The following is a 26,938-nucleotide window of genomic DNA, read 5'->3' as shown; positions in this document are numbered from 1 at the left end:
TCAGTGTTTTGTTGGACCACCTTTTGCTTTAATTATAGCCTTTAGTCTGTTTGGTTATGTCTTTAGACTATTTGCGATATTTGCCCAATTTGATGGTGAGCGTTTGAGAACTACAATCTTTAAGTCATTCCACAGATTTTCAGTGGAGTTTTAGTCTGGGCTCTGACTAGGCCATGCAAGGACATTTACCTTTTTCTCCTTCAACCACAGTGTGCTCAGTTTTAGTGTGTACTTTGGGTCACTGTTGGAATGTAAACCTTCTTCCCTTCGACAACTTTCAGGCACAGGGCAGTAGATTTTCCTCAAGAATTTGTATTTTGCCCTATCCATTCTTCCGTCTCTCCTGACAAGTGCTCCAGTCCCTGCTGCAGAGAAACACCCAATAACAGGATATTACCAGCTACATGCTTTACTGGAGAAATGCTGTTATTTGGAGCTGTATTGTATTTCTGCCAGAGATATCGTTTTGTGTTGAGACTAAATAATTCAATTTTAGTCTCATATCTGCCTCAGAATCTCAAAGGTGGTTTTTTTTGGCAAAGCTCAGTCGTGTCTGCATGTGGTCTTTCTTGAGGAGTGGATTTTTTCTTGCAACACTCCCATACAAGTCACATTTGCGGAGAATTTGTGATATTGTTAGTACATGCACACAATGCACTCTTTGTCATAAATTCCTGCGACTGCTTCAGAGTTGCTGTAGGCCTATTGCTTGTTTTAGGCATTGATCTTTTTTTTAAAATTTTTTTATCCATAATAATATCCTATCAACATCCCCGAAACATCCTAACAACTGCATAGCAATGCACTACAACAAGGCTTCTCAGAACTTCCTAGCAAAGTCATAGCAACAACCTAGAAATCTCCACAAACACCATAACAACCACACAGAAACACACTAAACCCATTTAGAAAATCCAAGCAAATGCATAGCAATGCCCTAGCAATCACATAGCTACAAACACTTGAATTACAAAACAGAACACCCTAGCAAATGCATAACAACACCCAATAAACAACCCAGAACACCTCCACAACCATATAGCCACATACTAAAATCCACTTACACCCTAGCAAATGCATAACAACACCATAAAACCACCCAGAACACCTCAACAACCAGATGAAACCACTCACACCCTAGAAAATGCATAGCAACACTCTAGAAACCAGACAGGGGCCAGTTAACATAATAGCCTCTACAGTGTCTTAAGAGCTAGTCTGACACACTAGCAGGGTAATCCATCTTATTTTTGGATTAAATAAAAAATATATATTTATATATGATAACCTTTTAAGACCTTTTATGCAACTAGCCCTTGCCACCACACAGAAAATCATTAAACCCATTCAGAATGCCATGGCATTTGCATAGCGACATCATACAGTGTTTTCCGTTTTGTACACATTTATATTAATAAGCTACTAAAATTATATGGTTTGATTGTCCTTAGAAACATTGGAATTCTTTGCAAGTAAACACACACAGAGATTGGGAGTACGTAGGTGTTTAGCATGTGAAATAAAGCAAACACTGAGGACATTCAGATGGTGCTCTTGAGTTGTTAGGACCTCATTGTACACTGGTGTTATGTGTTCTCTCAATGACGTGATCACACATGCTCAATGATCTCACCCTCACATGTATGCTTAGTTAGCAGCTTTGAAATCGAGCATGGCACAGATCACTTCAGTGCCCCTTTCCTTCCTGTCTTAACTGAAGTTAAAGGATAGCAACAGTCTTTAATCGTGACCTGTTATCTGAAACTCAGCGGCCACACCTACAACACCCACCCCCATCCCAGTCCTGCAGGAACATAGACATGGGACAACTTCATGGGGGAGGGGACCGGCGGGGAGGGACTTGCTGGTGGTCATTGTGAAATTGCAAGGGTCTGGAAAAGGAGATAGCAATGTAGTAAAAGACATGACTGATTTTCATGACGTTGTGGACTAGGAACATACAGGAACCCTAGAAATGGGGACCTTGGACATAAAAAATTCCACTTATGCCTTATGAGATATTTTTAAGTTCCACAAATCAGTTTTTATGCTTCATTTATTTAGAACTACATTTACTGGTGCTAGAAGATCCTGTATTGTAATGTCAAGACTTTTTTTTAACCTCAAAAGAATTGTAGCAAACTCAAGAACATTATATAGCAAAAATATGGTACTTGATGAGAAAATTTTCTTTGCTGATACCAATGTGTTGTATGATGACACTAAGCTGTTTAGTACATTTTAGGTCATACATTATGACAGATTTCAGAGCACCATTTTTTGAAATCTTGGAGACATTGCTAGTTCTTCTGGATTTGATCTGTCTCAGTTTGTTCTCTTTCTTCATGTTATTCCAGATAGACTGGATGATGGTGAGATCAGATCTCTGTGTGGACCACCGGCTGTTGTCAGACTCCTTGTGCAAACAAAAATCTCACTGGATTATTACAATTAATGGCAAAAAATAATGTTTGGAAATGTAAATTCATATTTACTACTGACACACTACAGCAAAACATAGAAATAACTGGATTAAAACAATTTTGTGTTGGTGAAAATACTAATGGCCCTGTAGATTTCAACAATGGCAAGAATTTGTATTTTATTTTTCACAGGTGAAATCTTTTCTGTGCACAGTGGCCATTTTTTTTCCTGCAAAACCTTTAAAAGCTTTAAAAGCCCAACAGCTCAGAGGTCCCTTTCAAATCCGGCTCCTAAAATAGCTCGCACACATCTGGAAACCATAAAAAAGAATGAAAAAATAAAGCCTTAGATTGTGCAACATTTATGATCTAATCGCACGGAAATTAAAGATGGCAATATGATTTGGGATTTACCTAACATTTTAAATCGACAACACAACCAATAAAATCTCCCTTCAAAAGCTCAAAGTCATTGCAAAAACTATTAATATACCAACTGATTGGCACGCAAAAGTGTCCACAGGGGTATTTTGCTATGATTTGAAAATGTGCAGTCAGTCTCCTTGGGCCAATCACCGGGAGCAGGAGGTGGAGAGACGGATTTGATAATCCTACTATGGTGAAGATGATGCTTATGAATATTAAATTAGCAAAATTGCGTTCATTCGGATTGGTTTAAAGGCAGTCGTTGGCAAGGGAACTGTAGTCTGCTGGCCAATGAGCGGTTCCTACTATCTCTATGGCATGGCTCATGAATATTAATTAAGGTAAGTGACTGGACGCTTACGGAAAGTTGCCAGGTTGCGTCATCAATATATCATTAATATTCATAAGCTGGGGCTTCGCAATAGTGGGAATCGAAGATTCGCTGTCAGGTCGGCCTGTGATGAATTGAATAGGGAAGAAGAAGGAGGAGGAGGAGAATCCAATCCGGTTTGAGCAGGTTTTTGTTTCGGACGAGCGTTAACGTGTTCCTATACTGTGCTCAAACCTACTGTGTGAATCTTTAACCGAGCTCAACACAGTGTCGACTGTTTTTCAGCGTTAAATCCGTGCATCTTGCATTTTTAACCGCTTTGATTTTTGCGCGTTGTACAAACCCACAGCCATGCCTAAAAGGAGCAAAGTAAGTAGCGCATTGGTTTCCTAATTTATCGAAGCACCATCTTTAATAGAACATGCAGTTAATAAAAAGCAAAAGCGGAATCAAAAGAATAGTGCATGTGCAATAGTGCACTTTGCATACAAATGTGTTTATTTTTATCCAATTGCATTAGTATTCGTGCATTTTTGTTTGCATATTCTTGTGTTTGAATAAATGCGTTTTGATTTGAGAGCGCGCTACTGAGATTTTTTTCTCCATCAAATTAATTAAAACCCAACTTGATTTTCACACATGCGCGGACGTAGATTATTAATTTGTGTGTGTATGTGTCGTGTTTTTGTTTACAAATGGACGAAGTCCCTGTCGACATCAGACAAAGGGGGTGTAACGATATTAGTTTTCGTTTATGTGCAGCTTATACAGTCGGGCAACCTGAACTGTCGCGCGCGGGAGATCAAATCAGATTGTTGCATGGGATATTTGTTAATTTATCTATCACATGCAGTTTTTATCTTTAGTAGGGTTGGCTACAATTGCACGTAAATGTCTTTGTAAAGGCTCGGGTCTTTTTAGTGTCATGGCTGCCCTTAAGCGCAACCCTGATGATTTAAACTCGCTGTGGGTCTGAAAACACGGTGACAGACGGTGCAATATTTTATCCTGCAGATCATAGACGCGCATTAGGGATTTAATTCGTGCATTAGGGCTGTAGTGCACGATTGCGTCTCGGTATATTTGTTCGTGCATGTGCCAGATTATGCAATGGCGGTATTCTTGCACATCATAGCGCCACTGTTTGGTGTTTCCTATTATTCTGGTATATTCTGTAACGTAAGTGTTTTTTTTTCTTGCGGCTGTGCACCTCGGGATGTTGTGTTTGAAATCGAATGGCGGGAATGTCATGGAGCGGGGTCGGTGAGGCGAGAGCAAATCTCCATTAATCATCGTTGAATGAGACTGTACGCATGAAGGGGGCGGTGCGCGCGAGACTGCAATAAAAACGGACGGAGCAGCACAGTATTGGAGAACGGAGGCAAAACATAAACACTGATTATGTACCGGCTGTGTCTTTGGGAGTCATTTAGAAATAATCGACAAAAAGTACAAAACGTAGAGCAACCATGTACGAACACCGAGCGAATCACTCATGATCCGATTCTTTTGAACCCGGGTAGTCTAATTCCCAAACGAATGATTCAAATGATCCGATTCTTTTTAATAATGAATCAAAACCATACGTGGCGATCAGTGAGACCGTTTCTCGAACCAATGACTCGAATGAGACGTTTCTTAGTGAATCAATTAAAAACAACTCCGTTATTCCAGTTCCTTATGGAATGGCTTTTATTAGCCCCTTTCTAATGAATCTAATAAATCAGTTAGAGCGGTTACTAAATTCACAGTTGATAAAAACTGATTCACTTATGAAACCAGAAGTTATTTACTTTGGTCATGTCTGAATGGAAAGGAATCAAAAACTGTTTCTTGTGTTATGATGTAACTTTACTCAAGGCTCGCTTAAATTAATGTTTAAGGATTTATGTCAACGTAGCTTTATTCATATCCTGTCATGATTTGCTGGCCTCTAGAATTATGAAAAGTCGTTAAAAAGTCTGTAAACATCTTTTGCATTTTTATTACATTTATTTCAGATTTATTATATCTGTTCTGTTATCTCATTTGAAGAAATATTCTCAAAACATGTTTTCTCAAAAGTACTAAAATAATTATTCAAGTTATTAATTATTTAAAATGATTAAATTATCAAAATAAAATAGATTTGTACAATTCTCATCCCTACCTGATGAGCTAGACTGTTAAAGCTAATAAATCTAGCCATTTTCTACATGCAACTTGTGTTATACAGTTGAATCTGTTATAAATGACAGTGATGGGACTTGAGAATAATACTTTTTTTTCCCCCCATAGGCGAACAATGATGCTGAAGTTACTGAGGTAAGCAGATCTCACTCCTTATTGCACAGAAATAAGGTTTAATTTTAATTTTAAAATAAGTATTGAATTGCATGTTTTAAACGTGTTATTACTTTGCAGCCAAAAAGAAGGTCGGAGAGGTTGGTAAACGTGAGTATTCATGTTCTACTTTTATATTCAGTTCTCATTCATTTAACACACACGGCAGTTATTTATAATCTTTATTAGCTAATTGATGTATTATAACTTTTTCATTTTTAGAAACCTGCAACCCCAAAGGCAGAGCCTAAGCCAAAGGTAACAAGAGTCTTTCATTAAGAAGAATGATACAAACCTAAATTAAGTTATAAATTATAACTTGGCAGTAATATAAAAAAATGATTTAACACATTGTAGAAGGCGGCTGCCAAGCCTAAGAAAACAAAGGAACCCAAGGAGCCCAAGGAGGAGGAGAAGAAAGAGGACGTGCCCGCAGAAAACGGAGAAACAAAAGCCGACGAAGAGGTAACATAGTTATATACTGGGAAATTTTACATATACATACGTATGTAATCTAACGCCAGTGATGTTTTTCAGGCATCGGCAACAGAAGACGGCGACAAGAAGGGAGAAGACGGGGAATAACTTTGCTGAGGTCTCATCTTTTACCAGCACTCCCTGTACCTCTTTTCTTGTACAATTCAGGGGAATATTTTTATCTACTATTTTCTAAAGGCAGGTTTTTTAGTAGTTTGATTGTAGAGACACATTTTTTATGGAAGAAAATAAACATTTTGAAAGTGATCTCATCATATCCAGCGTTTTTACATTGGGCAGAAAAAACTACCGTCATGGTTAATATCGACAGGCAGTTTTTCCCCCTCTGTGCTTTTGCTTTCTAAGTGCGAGGTAGAGGGGAAGGTTGCAAGCATGTCGTTCACACAGACAGCTGGACATCTTGCCGAGCTTGTCCGAATGACTAACATTCCATTGGCTCTATGAGGGATTTTTGTTTTTGTGTGTGTCTGTGGGTGTGTGTGTGCGTGTGTGACCTGTAATGTGTGTTTCGGGGAGGGAGGGGTGGGCAAAAAACTCATTGTTTATAAGGCGAAAGATTACTTGTAGAACGTTTGTAAGCTGTGTTCCTTATATTAACTGCATTACTGTAGTTTTCCATTATCATTTCTGCTAAATAAACACTTTCTCTAGTACTGGAGTTCATGTCAGGCCTGTGCTTCATGTGTATTGATTTCGTCTTTTCTGTGATAGTACCACAATAAATTAGTAAAACTGCTAGGAAAAAGATTTTTGGGGCTTGGAGTTGAGTTTGTGTTATGGCACCGATGGCAGACGTGGGATGAATATCTGCAAAGCCAGCGATTCTTAAATAACCAAATGCATTATTAAAATTCGTGGAAGTCATTAGGTGTAAAATCTCTTTAGTTGTAAAGCGTTCTGACCAGCAGTAGCATTATTTTTGTGGGACTTGGATATCAAGTATAAATGTACAGTTTCTTTTGATCATTGTTTATAGATGTATCTCTTGTGTGTTATGGTTCAAGACAATAAAAAAAATCAGTTGTGATACCCGGTTCTCCCTTTGATTTTTGAAGTTACATTCATTACTGTAGGTGTAGTTATACTTGAATTTTTTTAAAAGATTGATGTATTAAATGAACTGGGTGATTAAAATGAGATCAGATTTCTGCACTTTCAAATGATGTAATTTGTTCTGCATGTACAATGTATGGTATATTTAAAAATACCATTGTATCACTAAAATCATAGTTGCTTGAAATAAAACAAATGTTAACAATATATATATATATTGTTAACATTTGTTTTATTTCAAGCAACTATGATTTTAGTGATACAATGGTATTTTTAAATATACCATACATTGTACATGCAGAACAAATTACATCATTTGAAAGTGCAGAAATCTGATCTCATTTTAATCACCCAGTTCATGATCAAATGTTAACAATATATATATATATATATATATTGTTAACATTTGTTTTATTTCAAGCAACTATGATTTTAGTGATACAATGGTATTTTTAAATATACCATACATTGTACATGCAGAACAAATTACATCATTTGAAAGTGCAGAAATCTTATCTCATATGTGTACTTTTTAGAATGACTAGTTGTCTAGGAATGAGTAAATGTTTTTGAACTAATTCTCTTTAATTTAGGATCCAGGTAAAACATTTTTTCTTTACAGTTATGTACTTTTGAAAAGTAACTAACACATGGATTTGTTATTTTATGTTAATTCAAAATGTCACTTTATGGCTAAAATCACATTTCTTTGGTATGGTGAATAACTGTTTTACAAAAGTGTTTGAAGATTTGCTTTTTCATTTTCCTCCAAGAGCATTCAGATTGTTTTTCACTGAATCTGACAGCTCTCTGATGGTTTTTATAATGTGCAGGGATTTAAATGCAATGCCAAGAATTTGATGGTCTATTTCTTATACTTTATTCATTTAATATGACAGATGAATATGGACACATATGAAACCATTCCCATTCACATGTTATTAGTCGATGTGAGTATCTTAAATGCCAATTCAGATGTGAGGCAGATGGATCCAAGCTCATAAGTGGCACCTGGCACAGGAAGTGACATCAACAGTCATTCCCACACCAAAAGAAAATCTAACTAATAAGATAACTGGATGAGCAATTGCCCACCATATGTGATGGTAACCCCAACCCCCACCCAAAGTTTCTCAGTTTTGACTGTGATGACCTAGATAATGTTTGCCATAAGGGTTTTTGTTTATATTCTAACTCACTTCAGTTTAAGGCAAGGGAGTGTCTTGAGTTTTGTTTCTAGTGCCACATTCAAGCTATTTCTAATGTTGGTTTACAAAGCTAATGCTTCCTTATGAACATTCAATATAAAAGAGATGGAAAACAAGCCTATGTGACCCACAAGATAATACAAATATAACACAAGATATTTATATAATTCAAAAGTCTTTGGCCAGTATGTGACGCATATAATCTCTTCATTTTCAGATTTTAAACCAACATTAATTCTACAAATGACTGAATAAACCGGCCATTAACTTAAACAACAAAGCTTAATCTTCGTGTGAAACATTTTCGCTTGTGTATTAATGAAGCACAAGGACAGAGCGACCTTTTGTTTGCTGCTTTGGTTGGATTTATTTACTCTGAGCTTGACGTCACATATCATTTACCCAAACGTCCGCGCAGTTTCGTTAGTATATGAAACAAACCCTAATTAACCACATCATTGCTAAACATAACGTATCACATTTCTGAACAATATAAATGTAATTGCATTTCTGGATGATAATTTCATGACTAAAGATTTTTGAACGTTTTCGTTGTTGATTATAGAAAGTGCTGAAGTGAAATCTACTCTGGCGTTTCCACAGGAGAGGGGAAATCCACAGCTGATCTCTGCAGATTTTACACGCTGGGAAACTTGAGTTAATTACTTATGTTTGCATAATACTTTGCAAGAGCCGATCCGGCTTGGTTGTTTCACAGGGAGTTTTCTCAGAAGCTTATGCTGTAATGTTAAACAGTGTTGTGTGTGAGGGTCAGTGATGCGCAGCTCGCGTCTCCTGCTGCAGCGCTCTCACGCGCTCTACGGACGCAGCGTCAACACATGGTCTGCCGTCGGAGCAGCATTTAATGTTCAGCAGCACCAACGATGTGAACATTTACAGAAAAATGTGGTGAGACTTTTATAATATATTATTAAAAAACTTTTATAATACATTATAATATATGCTTTAACAGTTGAAGAATTTAGGTGCACGTATCTGTCTGTCTTATTTAATTATTGTTATTTTGTATAAAGCTTTTATAAGTATTTAATCTTTATTTATTTTGTTAGTTGTGTTTTGTAAAAAGTATGTTAATTTTTATAAAGTGTTTTAAATGTAAATATGTTATTTTTTGTATATTTGTATTGCTCACAATGCATTATGATTATATTATTTTTATGCATTGGCAAATGTATGGAAGTGCGTTTCAGCCACGAAAAAAAAGGGGGTAATTGCTACTTTTTTATCTCACAGTTCTGGCAATTATCTCACAGTTGCGAGATTGGTTATAAGATGTAATTTCAGTTTTTCTTTTCTCTTTGTAATGTTACAAGCGCTTGGTGCAAATAGAAGATCTTTAAAGTTACAAAGACTAAAACCTCAAATTCAAAGAGGTATTCTTTATAAAAGCTAAGAGTCAGCCACGCCCCCTAAACGGCTCATTCAAACACACCCCCACATGTCTATGTCATGATGTTGGAAGATTTGCATAACGCCACCCAGATGAACATGCAAAGAAAGAAAGCTTAACTTAAAACGAGAGTATAAAGCCCTATTCGGACGGAGGATGTCAGTGTTTTTCTCTCACCACCCCCGTAAAAATCCCCGGCCGAATTACCTACTGTTTTTGCTTTGAATTGGCCTTAAATCCTTAAAATTATGTCCCCACTGGATGCAACAAATGCCTTGTTTGTAATGTGTTTTATTGGTTTTGTCTGGTCACACACGGCATCACAGTATGGTGAGATGCGTAACATTTACGTCACATTCTTGAGGCATTCAGCCAATCACAACCCACTGGATAGCTGGCCAATCAGAGCACACCTCGCTTTTCAGAACGAAGAGCTTTGTTAAAATTGGCACGTTTCAGAAGGCGAGGCATAGAGGAGAAACAGTAATGTACAGTTTGTGGAAAATATTGTGTTTTTTTAACCTTAAACCACGTAAACACATTGCATTACACCAAATACACAGAATAATGTTATTTTTAGAATTGTCATATGACCCCTAGCATGGGTCATATGACCCCAAACTACCATTTGGGAGATATAAATTTAAAATTGCAAGAAAAATGTTTTTTCTTGCATTTGTGAGTTTATATCTTCCAATTGTGAGTTTAAATCTCAGTTGGCAGATATGAAAGTCAGACTTGTGAGATGTACACTCAGAATTATGAGAAGTAAAGTCAGAATTATGATATAAAAAGTCAAAAAACAAATTAATTCATTGGCAGAAACAGGCTTGCATTAAAATTATTAAAGTTTTAATGGCCTTGTTTTGCTCTGTCAATTAGAAAAGGGGCAACACTCACACTTGAAGAAATCCAACTTTAAATACACTTGTACATATATAAGCCTTAACGAAAAAGCTCTTTAAATTCTTTGCTTTACAAAAAGAAATTAATGGGGGATGTTCAAACATTTTGGAAAGGTCTTTTTTTGCTGTGCAAAGTTAAAGTCAGTCTCTCTCCTCTCTGTGCTCAGGGTCTGTTTGGAGTACCAGAGCTCAGCGGTCCTGCCGGGTTCCAGATGGCTCAGCATCAGGCTCTCAGGGAGGCAGAGTTTCTGGTCCACAAGGCTTGCACACATCCTCCTGGTGCCGTCACTGTGGAGACATTTGATCAGCTATCTGACAGCTTATGCAGAGTTGCAGACCTGGTAAACTTAATTGTGTTGGTGTAACGTAAACTGTGATTCTTGCTAGGGGTCTGTTAAATCTCACAAGCATTTCATTTGCAGGCAGATTTCATCAAAGTGGCTCATCCGGATGCTGCGTTCCGGGAGGCAGCGGAAAGGACCTGCGTTGAAGTTGGAACTGTTGTGGAAATGTGTGTTTCTGTCATCTGGTTGTTCTGGCAGTACTGTTAAATGGTATTTGTGTCTTATTTTAATTTTTATGTGTATTACAGACTCAATACAAACGTTGATTTGTGTCAGAGTCTGAAGAATTTGCTGGGAAACGAGGCTGTTCTGGCCACACTGGACTCAGACACAAGGCAGGTGAACTTCTTATTAAACATTATTTACATTTGAAGTTAAACAGGAGAAGATGTATTTCTGAAATGACTGTAGTCTAAAAACTGTTTATATTTGTTCAAATGTTTAGAATCGGTAAGATTGGTTAATGTTTTTGAAAGAAGTCTTGATCAAAATATAATGTAATATAATAATGTTTTGTGTTTTAATATATTTTATAAGGTAGTTTATTCCTGTAATGTTAAAGTTGAATTTTCAGCATCATTACTCCAGTCTTCAATGTCACATGACCCTTCAGAAATCATTCTAATATGCTGATTTGATGCTCAAGAAATATCAATAAAATCAAATATCAATGCTGAAAACAGTTATGCTGTTTAATATACATTAATATACAACAGTGCTAAATTTTTTCAGGATTATTTGAAGAATAAAAAGCTGAAAAGAACAGCATTTATTTAAAATACAAGCTTTTTGAAATGATATAAATGTTATTACTATCATTTTTTATCAATTTCTTTCATATGTTTCTGTTGCCGGTTTAGAAGAGTGGCAGAGCTCTTCATGTTTGATTTTGAGATCAGTGGAATACATCTGGATTATTCAAAGGTGAGAACAATCCTTTAAATCCAAAATACAAGCCCTCTTTAATGTGATCATTCTGATTTTATAAATATATTTCTTTATGAATCATCTCAGAGGAGTAAGGCTGTCGCTCTGAATGTGAAGCTGCTGGATCTTTACCACGAGTTTCTCAGCGGCTCTCAGCTCCCAAACGCCATAGATAAGCAAGTTCTGCCAGAACACATCCGCCACTGCTTTTCCATAGATGGGAACCGTGTTCAGATCGGCGGGTTGTATGCTGACTCTCCTAATGAGTTGGTGCGTGTGATCAAATGATTCTGTTTATGTTGTTACCATCTCTTTGTTTGTTGCTTGAGCTTAAAGGTGCACATAAATCCATCACGTCCCTGTGGTGTGATATGCTGTTGGCTGTTTACCCAAGCTTTATAGCAAGGTTCGCTTTAATTTGCATGTTTCGTAAGCGTCTTTTTTCTTCCCTCTGGTAGGTGCGGGAAGCTGCGTATAAAATCTTTCTGTACCCCAACACTAGTCTCTTGCTTTGTCTGGATGAGCTTTTGGCTTGTAGACATGAGCTGGCAACATTAGTGGGCTATGAGTCGTTTGCACACAGGGCTTTGAAAGGAACAATGGCTAAAACCCCAGGTAAAATAATCAGAGCGTCATCTGCTGGCTATAGTCCTCATAGCTACTTTTATGTAACAGCTGCAAACGAAGGAGAAACGAAAACGAATTTGTAAACATATTTGTTTTACAGAGACCGTGATGAAGTTTTTGAAGCTGCTAACCGAAAAACTCTCAGACAGGTACTGTTCAGGTTAAGTGCTGTTTTTGAATGGGAGTCTTTGATGTGTTTGAAGTTTACTCTGTTTGTTTGTCATAATACAGAACATCAAAGGACTTCAAGATGATGAAAGAAGTGAAGAAGAAAACACACACAACAAATCCTGTAAATGTTTATTTTATTGCTAAGGATTTGTTTTGGGAATGCTGTTTTCCTTTTCTTTTTTTTTGCATCACAAATGCAGACAGATTTTCAAAATATTGTTTTAAACATGTCAGGAAGTGATGCCGTGGGATCATGCGTACCTGAGCAGTGCCATACGAACTGAAATGTAAGGTGTTTTCATGTATACATCCCTCTGGATATGCCATCTGCTTAATTTTTATCCTCATACACATGCATGTACCTGCAGGTTTAACATTGATCCCAGCATCTACAGCCCGTACTTCTCTCTGGGTGCTTGCATGGAGGGACTCAACTGCCTCTTCACACAGCTTCTGGGGGTTTATTTTCAAGCGGAGCACCCGAAGATGGGCGAACTGTGGAGTGAAGATGTTCGAAAGCTTGTAAGATTCTGTCCTCCATCTTTGTTTGCTCAGTTTTCAAGTCAAGCTCTCCTTTCGATCGATCATAGATGTATTAATATAGAAGCGCCACTGTATTGACTGTTTCTTAACAGGCTGTGGTCCATGAAACAGAGGGACTGCTGGGATACATCTACTGTGATTTCTTCCGCAGACCTGATAAACCTCACCAGGTAAGGCTGGCTGCTCTCAACTGATTCTGTATAATGCTGATGTATAATTCAATTGTATAATGCAGAATATTGGTTAAACTAATAAACACACACAAATACCAAAAGTGCCTTTTAAAAGTTTGTGGACCGAAATTAATACTTTTATTCAGCAATAGTAACAGTAAAGACATTTCTAATGTTACAAAAGATTTTTATTTTAAATAAATGCTGTTCTTTCTACCTTTCCATCAGTTTCCACAAAAAGTATTAAGAAACGCAACTGTTTTCAGCAGTGATAATAACTAGAAAGATTGTTTTGAGCAGCAAATCAACACATTAGAATGATTTCTGAAAGATCGTGACACTGAAGACTGAAGTAATGATGCTGAAAATTCAGCTTTGCATCACAGGAATAAATTACATTGTAAAATTATTTCAAACTGTAATATTTCATAACATTACCGTTTTACTGTATTCATTTATAAGTATGGCAGCCTGTTTCTGCCAAGGAATAAAAAAAAAGGAAATTGTGACTATCTCACAATTCAGATTTTTTTCTTGCAGTTCGGATTTTATAACTTGCAATTATGAGAAAACAATATTAGAATTATGAGACACATACTTGAAGATGTAAAAAATAAAAATAAATAAATATTGCGATGTATAAATTCAGCTTTTATTTGTCCTCTGAATTGCAAGATATAAAGTTCAATTTGTGACATGAGTCCCAATTTTTTTAATTCAACAGCAGAAACCGCCTTCCATATATAAGTGAATTCTTTCAAGAACATTAAAAAATTCCCCAAACTATCAAGAATAGTGTGTGTACATATATACATCATATATATATAAAATATATACATATATATATATATATATATATATTCATATTTTACTTTATCTGTCCCTTTAAACTACTATTTCTATATATGGCAGGACTGCCACTTCACCATCCGTGGTGGGCGGCTGAGGGAAGATGGTGTTTACCAGCTGCCTGTTGTGGTGCTGATGCTGAGTTTACCTCCACCCAGTGGCAGAACCCCATCTCTGCTCACCCCCTCTATGGTGGAGAACCTCTTTCATGAGATGGGACATGCCATGCACTCCATGTTAGGCAGGACACACTATCAGCACGTCACAGGTCAGAGTTAAATTAATAATCAGGATTGTGTTGTGCTTATGCGTAAATTGAATTTACATGAAAATTAACTCATCTGAATTTTATTTATATATCTATAAAGGAACCAGGTGCTCCACAGACTTTGCCGAAGTCCCTTCCATTCTGATGGAGTATTTTGCCTCAGATTATCGAGTTTTGAGCCGGTTTGCACGACATTATCAGACTGGAGAGGTAGGTTTTTGCACATGCCTGCTTCAGAGATCATTGTATATCTATCTGAACCCCATCAGAAGAACTGCATGTTAAGGGAGACAAAAAAATGTTAATGTTACATCTGTCTTTTGTTCTCTCCAGCCTCTTCCCGAGAACCTAGTGTCCCGTTTATGTGAGTCTAAGAGGGTTTGTAGTGCTGCTGATACTCAGCTACAGGTATTAAAAACAGATATCATGACTCTGTGATGGAGATCTATTGTGCCTGTATGAATGAAGTCAGCTTTAATGAGTCAGCAGTAATTGTGGGATGTAAACTGTAGTTGAGTAGATACTTGAAATATTTCTAACAATATTACATTTACTTCTAAAGACTGTGGAAATATATCACATCAAAAAGACTCATGAACAGAGATCTGAAACCTAAACTATAGTTGTGGTAAAAAAAAATTCATAGACTTTGCAGTATCTGCAAAATGTTAATTATTTTACCTAATGTTCCCTTCTGGAGCATCAGAGAGCATTTAAAACACTTGTAATGGCCGCGTACGAGTCGCTCAGTCGTCCTCAGTGTGAAAAGATGGATCTCAATATCACTGTTGGAAAGGAGTCAAATGCTCAAGAGATGCAGAAATACCAAAGAATTTTTAGCACCTGAAGAACAGCGGGCAGATTAACTGTTCAGGACAAGGGATTCATGAACAGCTATCACTTAACAAAAACACAGCTGTGGATCATCCACGTAAAAACACAGTATTAAGAATCAAGCGTATGTAAACTTTTGACCGGGGTAATTTTCATAAATTCAAACTATTATTTTCTATTGTGGACAATATAATATATTTTATGTAAAATATCTTTTTCAGGTCAGTACAAAATAAAAAATATCATACAGGTAAAATAATTAATATAATTTGATACTGCAAAGTGTATGTAAAATGTTGACTACAACTATTAATTTAACTAAAAAGCTTTTAGAAAAAAAAAAATCAAGCAGACGACAGAAGGCATGCAGTAGATAGAATAAGTTTTTCATAAAATTTTCGATTGTTGATAATTTAGGATGCATTAAAATGTGCGTAATATGATACATTAGGCTTTATATATATCAAGTCTTCTAGTGATTCTTCTCTTTACAGATTTTCTATGCAGCTTTGGACCAGGTTTATCATGGAAAACCACAATACAGATCAACCACCGACATCCTCAGAGAAATGCAGGAGAGATTTTACGGGTTACCATATGTTAAAGACACAGTGAGTAGTAGCATCACAGACAATTCTGCCGTTTGTCTAATTATTACTTTTTTGTTTCATGACCTGTAATTTTACAAATTAAATGCTTATCTTAATTTTTTTTCTGATGATATAGGCTTGGCAGCTGAGATTTAGTCACCTGGTTGGCTATGGTGCTAAATATTACTCCTACCTCATGTCCAGGGCGGTTGCCTCGATGGTGTGGAGGCAGTGCTTTCTACAGGACCCCTTCAGCAGGTCAGTGTGTGAGATTTCAACTCCTCATGCCATTTAGAACACTTTTGTCTTATGCATGATATATATATATATATATATAATGATGAATACTGAGTGTACAGATAATGTACATCAAACTGGTACTAATGGTCACTGGAAATACTTATTTCTAATTCTATTTACATTTAATGTCAAACTGGTGTTCACTATCAAACATACACAAATATCTGTAGTTGTATAGGAGGTCTGTTCTAAATAAGGAACTTGAACTGTTATTTTCAGAGTGATGGGAGAGCATTATCGCAGAGAGATGCTCGCTCATGGAGGCAGCAAAGAGCCTGTGCTGATGGTCCAAGGTAAAAACACCACTCGAAATGACATTTTCTGTAAGACCTCGCTAACTGTCAGTCTTAAGAGTAAATATTAACGGACTCATATTTTTGATTCTCAGGAATGCTACAGAAAACCCCTACCATTGAAGACTTTGTCGATGCATTAGTGTTGGACCTTAATGCAAATGTCAAATCCTCAGTTTAGTAGAAATGAAAGATGATTGTTATGTGTTCGGTCTCATACACTGGGTATCACCAAACTATTTCCTAATGTCTTGCTGCCTTATAAACTTTATTAAAATGTGAGGCAACATGAAAATATGGCGTCACTTCTATAGGGCCTCAGTTTCACATTAAGTACTTTGTGCAGAAATCAACTGACCTTCAGCACACTTCAGTGATGGTAGGTGCGGATTTGAAGAGGTTTATCAAAGTTATATTTTTGCCACAATAATCTTCCTTTGATTAAAAACATGCCATGTTCCTCTTATTTGTAATTACACCAATACTTGAAAATGGCCTGCTGGTCTAAAACTACCATTTATTAAAACACCATAACCATTTTTAATCTTGAAAGCCACACAGAAAAAGCAATACATTTCATTTTATGATCTGGTCTAGGTTTTAATCTGGATAAATTGAGCTTGGTTTAATTAGTTAAACCCCAGATTCAGAGCATCCTATGGTCATAAACCACAATATACTTTTCACAATACAAGTTGTGCGGAATGTTTTCCTACTAATACAAACACTTACAATCAAGGTATAGATTCACTGTTGAAAAAAAAAAATGCACAAATGCAAGTTTCATTCTGTGGTTGTTTATTTACCTATACAAAAGACCATAACTCAAGCCAAGGTGCAATCTGAAAGAGAAATGAATAAACATTCAATATAGGACACCAGTAGATACAACAACAATAGCTGGCCGAGGTCATCAAATATGTAAAAAATATTCCAAACTGATAGTCACCATATTATGCCTCCTTCTCTGGAGCTGCCTCATCAGTGCCCTTGGTGTTTCTGGTGTAGATCACCTGAGCTCTGTGTTTGGACACCAGCTTGATCAGACCTGACAACAACAAACCCAAAATGTCTCTCCATAATGGATTCATAATAAAACTCAAGACGTCTATGAATGTGCCAATTTTGACGTGCATTAGGGAGTGCAATGTGTGCACATTTGCAGTATTTCTAACATTTTTGTAAAAAGCTTACAGAATTTCACCAGTATTCTGCACAAATAAAAGCCAGTAGATTTGAAATGTTAAAAGCCTGATAATGGGTTTGGCTGACAAAAAAATAAAGTTTTTGGAAGCCCTGCCATATGTGATATACACACCTTTGTTGAGCAGCTCCTGCAGGGCAGCCCTGGCCAGCGAGCCCCTGATCTTCAGCCTCTCAGACACCACAGCGGGTGTGATGAGCTTGTAGTTGGGAACTTCTTTGTACAGTTTGTCATATGTGGCCTTGTCAAAGAGGACCAGGTTGTTTAGCTTGTCCCTCACCTTTCCTTTGGACCACTTCTACTCGAGAACAAATAAAATAAATATTACATCAATGCAGGCAATTGCAGCATAAAATCAGTATTAATTACTTAAAAATGACTGACAGGTCTCTAAGTGAGGTAACGTAAATATTTTACCTTCTTCTTAGCTTTGCCTCCGGATTTGTTGACGGGATCCTTGTCCTTTTTGGACTTGCCCGCATCTTTCTTCTGCTTCGTGTCCTTGGGCGGCTAGACAGTTACAGAAAACTAATTTCAATCACATACATAAATAAATGCATATTTTAATTACATAGTTTTAGTGAATCAATGTGTGGTTATGCGGTGCGCGTGTTCAGGCCTCGCGCACGATGCGGCAACACTTCATACAAAATAATCATACACATGCGCTGAAATGGCCCACTAAAGCTACATTATATTATTCATCATGCTTAAAAACGTAGGAAACCGTTGTTATAATACGGCTATTACACGTGAGAAAAGGGTAAGAAGTTATATTTTCTAACATTGGGGAATCGCTCAAGCACTCACCATGCTGAGGCGTCGCGAGCTGCGGAAGAGAAAGGAAGTCGCGCACGCGGACGTCCGCTTTGTCCGTGTGCACTTCGTCTGGTGCAGCGCGTGCTGTCCTTGCGCTCACTGGTTCACGGCCGCCGCCTGCAGGACTGGAGCGAGTTCGACTCTCGTGTAGTGAGGTAACTTTTAGAGAATAGTTTCACCCAAAACAAAAAAAGTACAACTTTTTATCCGTTTTACATCTTTCAAATTACTCCAGTAAAGACTTTTATAATATTATTAAGTGATTTATATTACAAATAAATGTCATTCTTTTCTATTCGTCAAAAGTATCCTGTATCCAAAAGTATCCACAAAAATATTAAGCAATGTTTTCAGCAGTAGTTTCTTATTTCTTAAAGGGATACTCCACCTGACAATGAAAATTCATAAATTTTCATTAATCACTTACCCCCATGTTGTTCCAAATCAATAAAAGCTTTGTTTGTCTTTGGAACACATTTTTGAGAGATTTTAGATGAAAACCGGGAGGCTTGTGACTGTCTCATTGACTGCTTAGTAACTTACACTATCAAGGTCCAGAAAAGAATAAAAGACATCTTCAGAATAGTCCATCTGCCAACAGTGGTTCAACCGAAACGTTATGAAGTGATGAGAATACTTACGGAAAATAACGGCGGAAGAAGCGGAAAGACACATAGAAAACGTATCCCTGTGTCACGGCTGACACAGAAGACTGTAAGCTGCTTGAAAAATTTTTGTAATAGAAGAGTTATTTTAAATTGTAATAATACAATATAAACACTATTACTACAATATTGCCGTTTTACTGGATCTTTGCTCAAATAACTGCAGCCTTGCTGAGGATAAGAGACTGATATATACTTACTTAATTCAAGATAATTGGCCCAATTTTTTATTTAATAAACCTTAAATATAGATTATAATATATTTCACAACTCATTAAAAAAAAGCCTACTAAAACGATAACATAAAATAAATTAAGCTCATGAAAAATACATAAATAAAATAAATAAAAGACAAGAAAAACATGATCAAGACCAATGTTAAAAATGATGTGAAATGACACAAAAGACACAACTTAGTTACAGTAACCTTTTATGCTACATTTTTTACACCTTTATACATCATAAATTATGCTGTGATTTGTATTAAATTAAAATGAATTTTTACTGTTATACTGAAAGCAAAAGTACAGATATCTAAAGTGCAAAAGAACAACGTGTGTCTACATAAGACAGTCTGTACCCTGGAAAGAGAGGATCCTCAATTCAGCACATAACTCAATCTTTAAAGCTGTTACTTAACAAAACAAAATGAACAAGCTCAAAAAGCTTGTGGCAAGTGAAACAACATTCATGTAAAATAAGTCTTGTTAAGTTCTTCTAAGAAAGTAAACAACTTTATATATTTAAGAAGTGTGTAAACATTTCTGTTCTTTCAGTAATACCAATTATGTTCTTCTCAGAGATGTACATCAGAGACACTTTATCTGTTAAGTGTGTGAATGTCATGATATTGCGGACGAAAAAATTATTAATATGATACTGAAGGTAATCAAAATGTAAGTTAAAAATATAATTTTTTACAACAGTAACACTGACATTAAAACAGTTCCTTAAAGGGATAGTCCATCAAAATATGAAAAATCTTTTATCATTTGTTCACCCTCATATTTTTCCAAAACGTTCTTGGTATGGACCAAAAATACAATCAAATCAAACAAAATTCTTTAAAATATCTTATTTAGAATTCCACAAGTTTAGATGACACGAGGGTGAGTAAATAATGACAGAATGTTTAATTTTTTTGGTGGACTATCCCTTTAAGTACAGATGTCCTAACTGAGTACTGGCACATTGGCAGGGCTCTCTGATTGGATCATATTTATTAAGAGGATTAGTCCATCTTTTTAGGCACATGGCCCATTTTTGTGCGCATGTTACGCACAAAGAAGAAACAAACTGTTGTTATAGCGCAGGCAACCTCTGCTACCCAGAATGCAGTGTCCCAACTGTAGCGTTTGGCAATGGTGCTGAATGGCAGGCCAGCAATGAATGCACCAACTGAAAGAAAAAACAATTGAGAATTTATTGTTATATGGTGAATTTTATCTTAATGCATTTTGTCATAAAACTGTTTCAGCAGATTTACCATTTGCCATCAGAGCTACAATGGCATGTGATGTCCCACAGTAATTGGACGGGGCGCTTTCACTTGCAATCACCCCAAACAAAGCAATTGGTCCATAGGAGGAAAATCCAAATGCAGCACCAAGAATCAAAATCCAAAGCTGCAGAACAGAAAAAAAAGACGTTGAAGATGCCTAATAAGTTCAAATTGAATTTCTCATTGTGGTGAGTTTTTGGCTATACCTCTTTCTCTGAGACACCAGTGAGGATTGCAACTGGATGGAGTGCTAAAGCCCATAGCGGTGCTTCCTGAGAAACCAAATTTAATCATTTAAGCAACAGAATAAAGCAAAAGTTGATGCTCATTTAGATTTAACAATAATTTTTAGATAAATATAAAATTGACCTCTGGGGTCTCTGGTGTGATGGTAACCCGGAATAGGTACATGGATACAGCCATGCCTGCCATCATCATCAGGAGTAGCCCATGGCGAGGATTGCCATAGGTACCCAGCCCTTGCTGTAAAACACATGACATGATCTCTATTCAGAAATAACTAATTTATCCAATAATGAAGATGCACCAATATAGTAATTAAAGTTGATTGTGCATACCAAATTTAAGTAATTAGGGATGTTCATTTAGTTATTTTTCCTTACCGACAAGTGACGCGCGTTAACCGTTTATTAACCATTAACCAACAAGAGTATTTTAAATTAGAATTGAATTAAATTTGAACGGATAAGTGTCTGTGACTCATTAAAAATACTAACATTTGTTTCCTGGGAATTAATTTTACATGTGCAGAAAGCAGCAAACAACAGAACATGATGATTCACATGGTCTTCATATCACATCACGCCCCTACAGCACCTGGGCTTATTTGAAGCATAAAGATTTGTTTTTATTGTGAATGTGCACAAATAAAGGCATACCGTTTACAATTCAGATTATCTTTTTGACTAAAAGGAGAAGTTGCTTCCACAGTTCAACTTGGAAAAAAAATTAATACAAAATCTGCGCAGCACGCACACATTATCATAATAAAATAAAGTCAGTCAAACATGAAAAAAAAAACTGCGCAGTTGAAATATGTAAGCCTAGTAAAATCCGTGCCGTTAAGTGTTATCACTGTACTGCCGTGATGTTATGCAAAACATTTTGTTTTACGTAGATATTTGAACATAAGTGAAGTACATAATAAGTAATAATTTGGGATTCAAATACATCACAAATACGGTAACATTTGTGGCGACTGAGAGACACAGTGTTGGTTTCAGTTTCATTTTGGCCTAAATGAATTAGTTTTGGCTTGTCCTTTGTATTGCTAAAGCTTCTTATATTTTTAATTCTTGTTCTTTTCTGAATAGGCTACTGTTAACTGAAAGGATTGTTGTGGTGTGGGGGGAATTAAAATAGCCTTGCTATGTTTACAGTGTTTATTCTAATGTTTGCACACATTTTTCGGGTTGGCATTAGGCCTATTTCTGAATGAAATAATAAAACTTTTTTATTTTTAATACACATACACATATATATATATGTGTCTAATTTAACCATGCAGCAAACCTTTTTAAATATTTTGATAAATTCCTGAAAATAAATGTTTTAATCAATCAACTGATCGTATTAATCGATCAAAATTTTTAACAGCTGGTTTAAATGAACATCCCTAAAAGGAATAGTTCACCCATATGCAAGTATGAAGATTTGCTGAAAATGTACTCACCCTCAGGCCATCCAAAATGTAGATGATTTTGTTTCTTCATCGGAACAAATTTATCTATTACAAAAGGCAGGTTTTCATTTTACAAGACTGGACTGGAGTTGTGTGGATTACATGTGGATTATTGTGATGTTTTTATCAGCTGTTTGGACTCTCTTTCTGACGGCACCCATTCACTGTAGAGGATCCTGTGGTGAGCAAGTGATGTAATGCTAAATTTCTCCAGATTTGTTCTTATGAAGAAACAACCTTGTCTACATTTGGGATTGCCTGAGGGTGAGTACATTTTCAGCTAATTTTAATTTTTGCGTGAACTATTCCTTTAATGTATGCTACTTTATACTGAACCCACCCTAGCCACAGCCCTGTCAGACAGATAACCAGCTCCAATGCTGCCAAAAAACCCACCAACTTCCAGGGCACTCATGTATGAGCTGCCTGTAGAAAACACACAAGTACATTAGCATCCTAACACAGGCCTAAAAAAACACAGAAAACTTCAGCATAAATAGAGATATAGTACCAAACTCACCCATCATAGCAGACTGGCCTTTTTCCTGCATGAGGAACAGCTGACCCCAGTCAGTGCAGGCGATCTTTACCCCAAACACAACCAGGTAGCCCGCAGACAGCACCCAAAGATAAGGAGACAGCAGGAACTCTTTTAGACTGCTTTCATCATTAGGGCCTGGGAAAAGAGTGGAGACTGAGTGGACTGACACGAGTAGCAGCCAATAAGAAAACAACAAGTTTATATTATTCACTACCTTTCAAAAATGTTTTTTAAAGAAATCTTACAAACTCACCAATGCTGCACTGTAAAAACTGTTTTCTATTTAAATGTATTCCAAAATGTAATGCATTACTGTGAAGGCAAATCTGTATTTTCAAAAATATGTTTCTCTCTTCATAGAACAAAAACACCAGACGATACAATGCTTTCTTACCTCCCTTTTTGCCTTTGCCCTTTTTAGCACCAGCCTCAATATTGGGCAACCCCACATCACTGGGTTCGTTCTTCACCGTCAGAAGACAAACGACAGAGATAGTCATGCAGATCATCCCAGACACGGACATGATGATTCTCCAATTATAGTACTGAACCAACACTGTAGTGATGATGGGTCCCAGACTACCTGCCAGGTTCATACTGCAGCACAAGATGGCCCACCATGTCCCAAACTGAGACGGTTCAAACCACTGAAAAAAGGCCAGTACAAGGACATTTTAATAACACTTTTCATGGGGAACCAAAAACATAATGCCAGTGTACCGGATAGAGAGTAAAAACGGCTATTCAAATGATTTTTACTAGTATTTCAAAGTTAGATTCTAGAAAAAGCCTTCCAGCTTCTTTAGAAAACCCAGAGAATTTAGCTACAGTTCAGCTTTGAGGTCAAAATTGCCTAAAAATTTTGGATAGAGCAAATAAAACCTCCTTTTGGGATATTCTTGAAGTATAATTCTAAGATTGAAAGTTTTCTATTAGGGATAGGGTTTGGTGTAGTCTACAATAATAATATGATTATTTATTTTTAACCTAAAAGGACTACTAAATGTCTACAAATCTAGGTAAATAATACTTAGAATCTGAAAAGCTAGTAAATAACATTTAGTCAACTTACATTCAAGAGCAATACATTTTAATGACCATTATGCATTTGATCATCCACTGAAATATGTAACACTCAATGACATTAATTTTATTGCAGACCAACAAGTTCTTCCAAATGGTCAGGCACAGATAACTGCTGCTAGTTGCTTTAAATACATTTAAGTGTATCGTAATGCTCCCGGCCTGACTCCACAAGTATGTTGCCGGCATCAGCTGTTGCATAGTATACAGGCTGCAATCCATCAGCATGAGCCGTGTGGTCAGCAGTTAGAATTCCCTTACTATTCCTGTCACACTGCCAATAGTGGAAGACAGGTGCATATTAATGGATTTAAAGGGCAAAGGGTCAGTCTTACCTTACGAAGCACCTTTCCACATGGTGGCCACCCGAAACCCTGACCGAACCCGTTCACAAACCAAAGCACAGTAAACAGCATGACAGTGGACGACCAGGAAAAGGCGATGTTTATGGCACCCACAATGAAGAGCCCGATGGAGAAGAGCCAGCGGGCGCTGAACTTGTCCGAAAGCACTCCACTGATAAACTTACTGATAGCGTAGGCCAGGGTCTGACTGCTGGTGATCAGCCCTGCATCACAGGAAACAGGAAAAGGCTGAAAACCTACTCTGGAGGCTTTGCTGTTCTGCACTGCATTATAAGACTTGATTTATTTGATTAAAAAAAAGCCAAACTGAAATATTTTCAAGATGATGAACAGGTAGTTTAAATGAATTGCTTTTTTATATACCTTTTTTTTTGTCTTTCCGAATAATTATTAATTACTGAATAAGTATTTAATCAAAAAAATATATATAATAATAATAAAAAAAAAACTTGCAGAACACACAGCACACTCACCAAGCTCCTCTTTATCCAGATCAATCTCCTCCATCACTGATGGCATCAGAAAGGAGAAAGTCTTTCGGTTGAAGTAATACAGCATGTACCCCACAAACATTGAAATGAATATAACTGTGCGGTAATATCCATAACCAGCTGCTCCCATGATTGCAGTTGTGAAATAATTAATAAATAAAAGCAAAAAAAAGGATGCAATATCAAGGCCAAAATATGTGCTGGATGAAAAATCTTTCAGTTATGAAAACCAGTTTTCTCCTGATGAAACTTTACAAAGTTTCCAAAACTGATCCAAAGGTCTAATTTCTTTCATCGGACTTCTACGGAGGGGATTTTCAGCTCTCCAGGTTCCTTAAAGTTGCACGGCCGGCATTCACTGATGATGTTCCTGAAAAACATCTCAGAGTCAGTGTACTTTGCAGTCTAAGCGCACAACTTGCTGTGAAGCTGGCCTGCATCTAAACACATCTGAGCAAAACCAAAGCATCAGCACTATTCAGACACTCAAAATCAAAACAAATCACTCCAGACTGGAGTTCTATGTAAGGAGTATCAACACTTTATACAGACCTCCTGCAGTCTAAATGTTAAAGAGCTACTTGAGGCCATGGTGCTTGTGAGGGGGACTTGAACAGCGATATGACTTTGAAACATGATGCAGGTGTCAAGAGAACGTCTCTTGCAAGAATGCAAACACATCAGATAAAAATAACATTAAACATGCTTGCTTCACATGGCAGGTGGACACATGCGCTCTTATTGCAAGAACTGGTGAAACCGATGACCGTTGTGTTAATTTAATAATAATACATGTATTTAAGAGATATGTTTGATGATCTGCCCTTGACATCGCGAGCGAGCACGCACTGGTACCTGCGTGAAAATATAAAAACGCCAAACCGCACGGCCACGTCACTGCGTGAAAACAGCGAACGCAGTTATCTGACCTCTACAACAACCGTCCTCAGTACCACCGTGGAGACTAAGCCTGTTTTGTCATGCTAAGATATACAGCAATAATTCCCGACATATATATATTGTTTAGACAGTTTAATGTTGCTTTACGTGTTCATATATCAGGATAAATGAATAAAATACCTCCGACAGTCCGGGCTTCTCGTTCAGAATCCTCGGAGCAGGAGCGCTTTCTCTAATCTCTGTTTTGATTGGCCGTGCCAACCTCTCATTTATTGCGCGGTGGGCGGGCTTTGGGTTTCTTGCGGTCCTTGGGTTCATTTTTGGCTGGAATATTTACTGCATTTGAGGAATAGTTCAACTTTTTCTTTTTCTCGAAAATTACAGCATTTAAAGAAAAATAAAAGATTTTATACATTTTGAATTGCTGGATTGAATTGAAATGAACTTTTGAGTTCAACTTGGAGTGACAATTTCCACAGAGATGGGTGGGGGTTGACTACCGGTCAAATGTTTTTTTTTCTTTAACAGGAATTTCATACGCTCATCAATGCTGCATTTATTTGATCACACCTACTGGAAAATGTTATATTGTGAAATATTATTATGATGTAAAATTATATTTTTCTATCTATTCTACATTTTAATTACATTTTTTCACAATTTTACTCAGTTGTTCACTTTATCGCAATCTCACAATGTTCCGTTTTTATGCAGTCTATGTTTATAAGCAGTGAATCTCTTATTTACATACATTTACATCTTCACTTTATTACAATTCTTACTTGAACAACGGCCAATCACATGAAATCAACAGTCTATGATCGGCTACATCGATCAATGATACAAAAACAGGAACACTTTATAATTAAAAACTTCTGACGCTTTCCAGCGTGCAAACAAAAATACGCAGTGGAGCCTTTACCAAATCTGTTTCGCCATTATCATATTTTTACAGTTTTAAATTAGGGTGTTTTTGTCTGCGTGAGAGAATGTACGCGTGGCGTGAGAGCTGGCAGCCCTGCGCAGCATTTGCGATAAATAGTCAGCCTACTGTTTACTTTTACATTACTTGTAAATTGGTTTTCATGGAACGTTTGATTTTTCGAATAGTTTATGTGCTGAAGTAAATATTTGGCACGATCATTGCACTGCAACCACAAGATGGCGCAAT

General features: G+C 36.8%; 4 protein-coding genes across 5 annotated transcripts; 2 read left to right on the top strand and 2 right to left on the bottom strand.

Annotated features, from left to right (window-relative positions):
* The first annotated feature begins 3,304 nt into the window (after positions 1–3,304).
* LOC128020959 (high mobility group nucleosome-binding domain-containing protein 3) lies at positions 3,305–7,029 on the top strand. The gene is made up of 6 exons (XM_052607788.1): positions 3,305–3,549; positions 5,458–5,484; positions 5,584–5,613; positions 5,725–5,760; positions 5,860–5,967; positions 6,040–7,029. Exons 1-6 carry the CDS (start codon positions 3,532–3,534, stop codon positions 6,085–6,087), a joined length of 267 nt encoding a protein of 88 aa, XP_052463748.1. The 5' UTR covers positions 3,305–3,531; the 3' UTR covers positions 6,088–7,029.
* A 1,798-nt stretch (positions 7,030–8,827) lies between these two features.
* Positions 8,828–16,791, top strand: LOC128020957 (mitochondrial intermediate peptidase). The gene is made up of 19 exons (XM_052607786.1): positions 8,828–9,170; positions 10,745–10,918; positions 11,000–11,088; positions 11,170–11,256; positions 11,782–11,845; positions 11,936–12,118; positions 12,307–12,463; positions 12,576–12,624; positions 12,707–12,767; positions 12,881–12,933; positions 13,015–13,168; positions 13,282–13,359; positions 14,275–14,479; positions 14,580–14,689; positions 14,813–14,887; positions 15,808–15,924; positions 16,040–16,161; positions 16,423–16,496; positions 16,592–16,791. Exons 1-19 carry the CDS (start codon positions 9,039–9,041, stop codon positions 16,675–16,677), a joined length of 2,070 nt encoding a protein of 689 aa, XP_052463746.1. The 5' UTR covers positions 8,828–9,038; the 3' UTR covers positions 16,678–16,791.
* Positions 16,792–17,277: 486 nt separating this feature from the next.
* Positions 17,278–18,585, bottom strand: LOC128020958 (40S ribosomal protein S25). Its single transcript, XM_052607787.1, has 5 exons — positions 18,511–18,585; positions 18,118–18,210; positions 17,815–17,998; positions 17,446–17,544; positions 17,278–17,338 (listed from the first exon to the last, which is right to left on the bottom strand). The coding sequence occupies exons 1-4, from the start codon at positions 18,511–18,513 to the stop codon at positions 17,450–17,452; spliced, it is 375 nt and encodes a 124-aa protein (XP_052463747.1). The 5' UTR covers positions 18,514–18,585; the 3' UTR covers positions 17,278–17,338; positions 17,446–17,449.
* Positions 18,586–19,597: 1,012 nt separating this feature from the next.
* On the bottom strand, positions 19,598–26,075 carry slc37a4b (solute carrier family 37 member 4b). 2 transcript variants are annotated; one of them, XM_052607785.1, is made up of 10 exons: positions 25,948–26,075; positions 24,850–25,237; positions 24,347–24,579; positions 23,323–23,575; positions 22,908–23,063; positions 22,728–22,813; positions 21,055–21,168; positions 20,892–20,957; positions 20,671–20,809; positions 19,598–20,582 (listed from the first exon to the last, which is right to left on the bottom strand). In XM_052607785.1, the coding sequence occupies exons 2-10, from the start codon at positions 24,995–24,997 to the stop codon at positions 20,416–20,418; spliced, it is 1,362 nt and encodes a 453-aa protein (XP_052463745.1). In that variant the 5' UTR covers positions 24,998–25,237; positions 25,948–26,075; the 3' UTR covers positions 19,598–20,415. The 2 variants fall into 2 exon arrangements, with proteins under 2 accessions (XP_052463745.1, XP_052463744.1); XM_052607784.1 differs by lacking the exon at positions 25,948–26,075 and adding an exon at positions 25,420–25,440.
* Between the last annotated feature and the right edge of the window lie 863 nt (positions 26,076–26,938).

This window comes from Carassius gibelio, chromosome A10 (assembly GCF_023724105.1).
Source record: "Carassius gibelio isolate Cgi1373 ecotype wild population from Czech Republic chromosome A10, carGib1.2-hapl.c, whole genome shotgun sequence".
NCBI classification, from domain to species: Eukaryota; Metazoa; Chordata; class Actinopteri; order Cypriniformes; family Cyprinidae; genus Carassius; species Carassius gibelio.
This window is presented reverse-complemented; position numbering and strand designations above follow the sequence as displayed.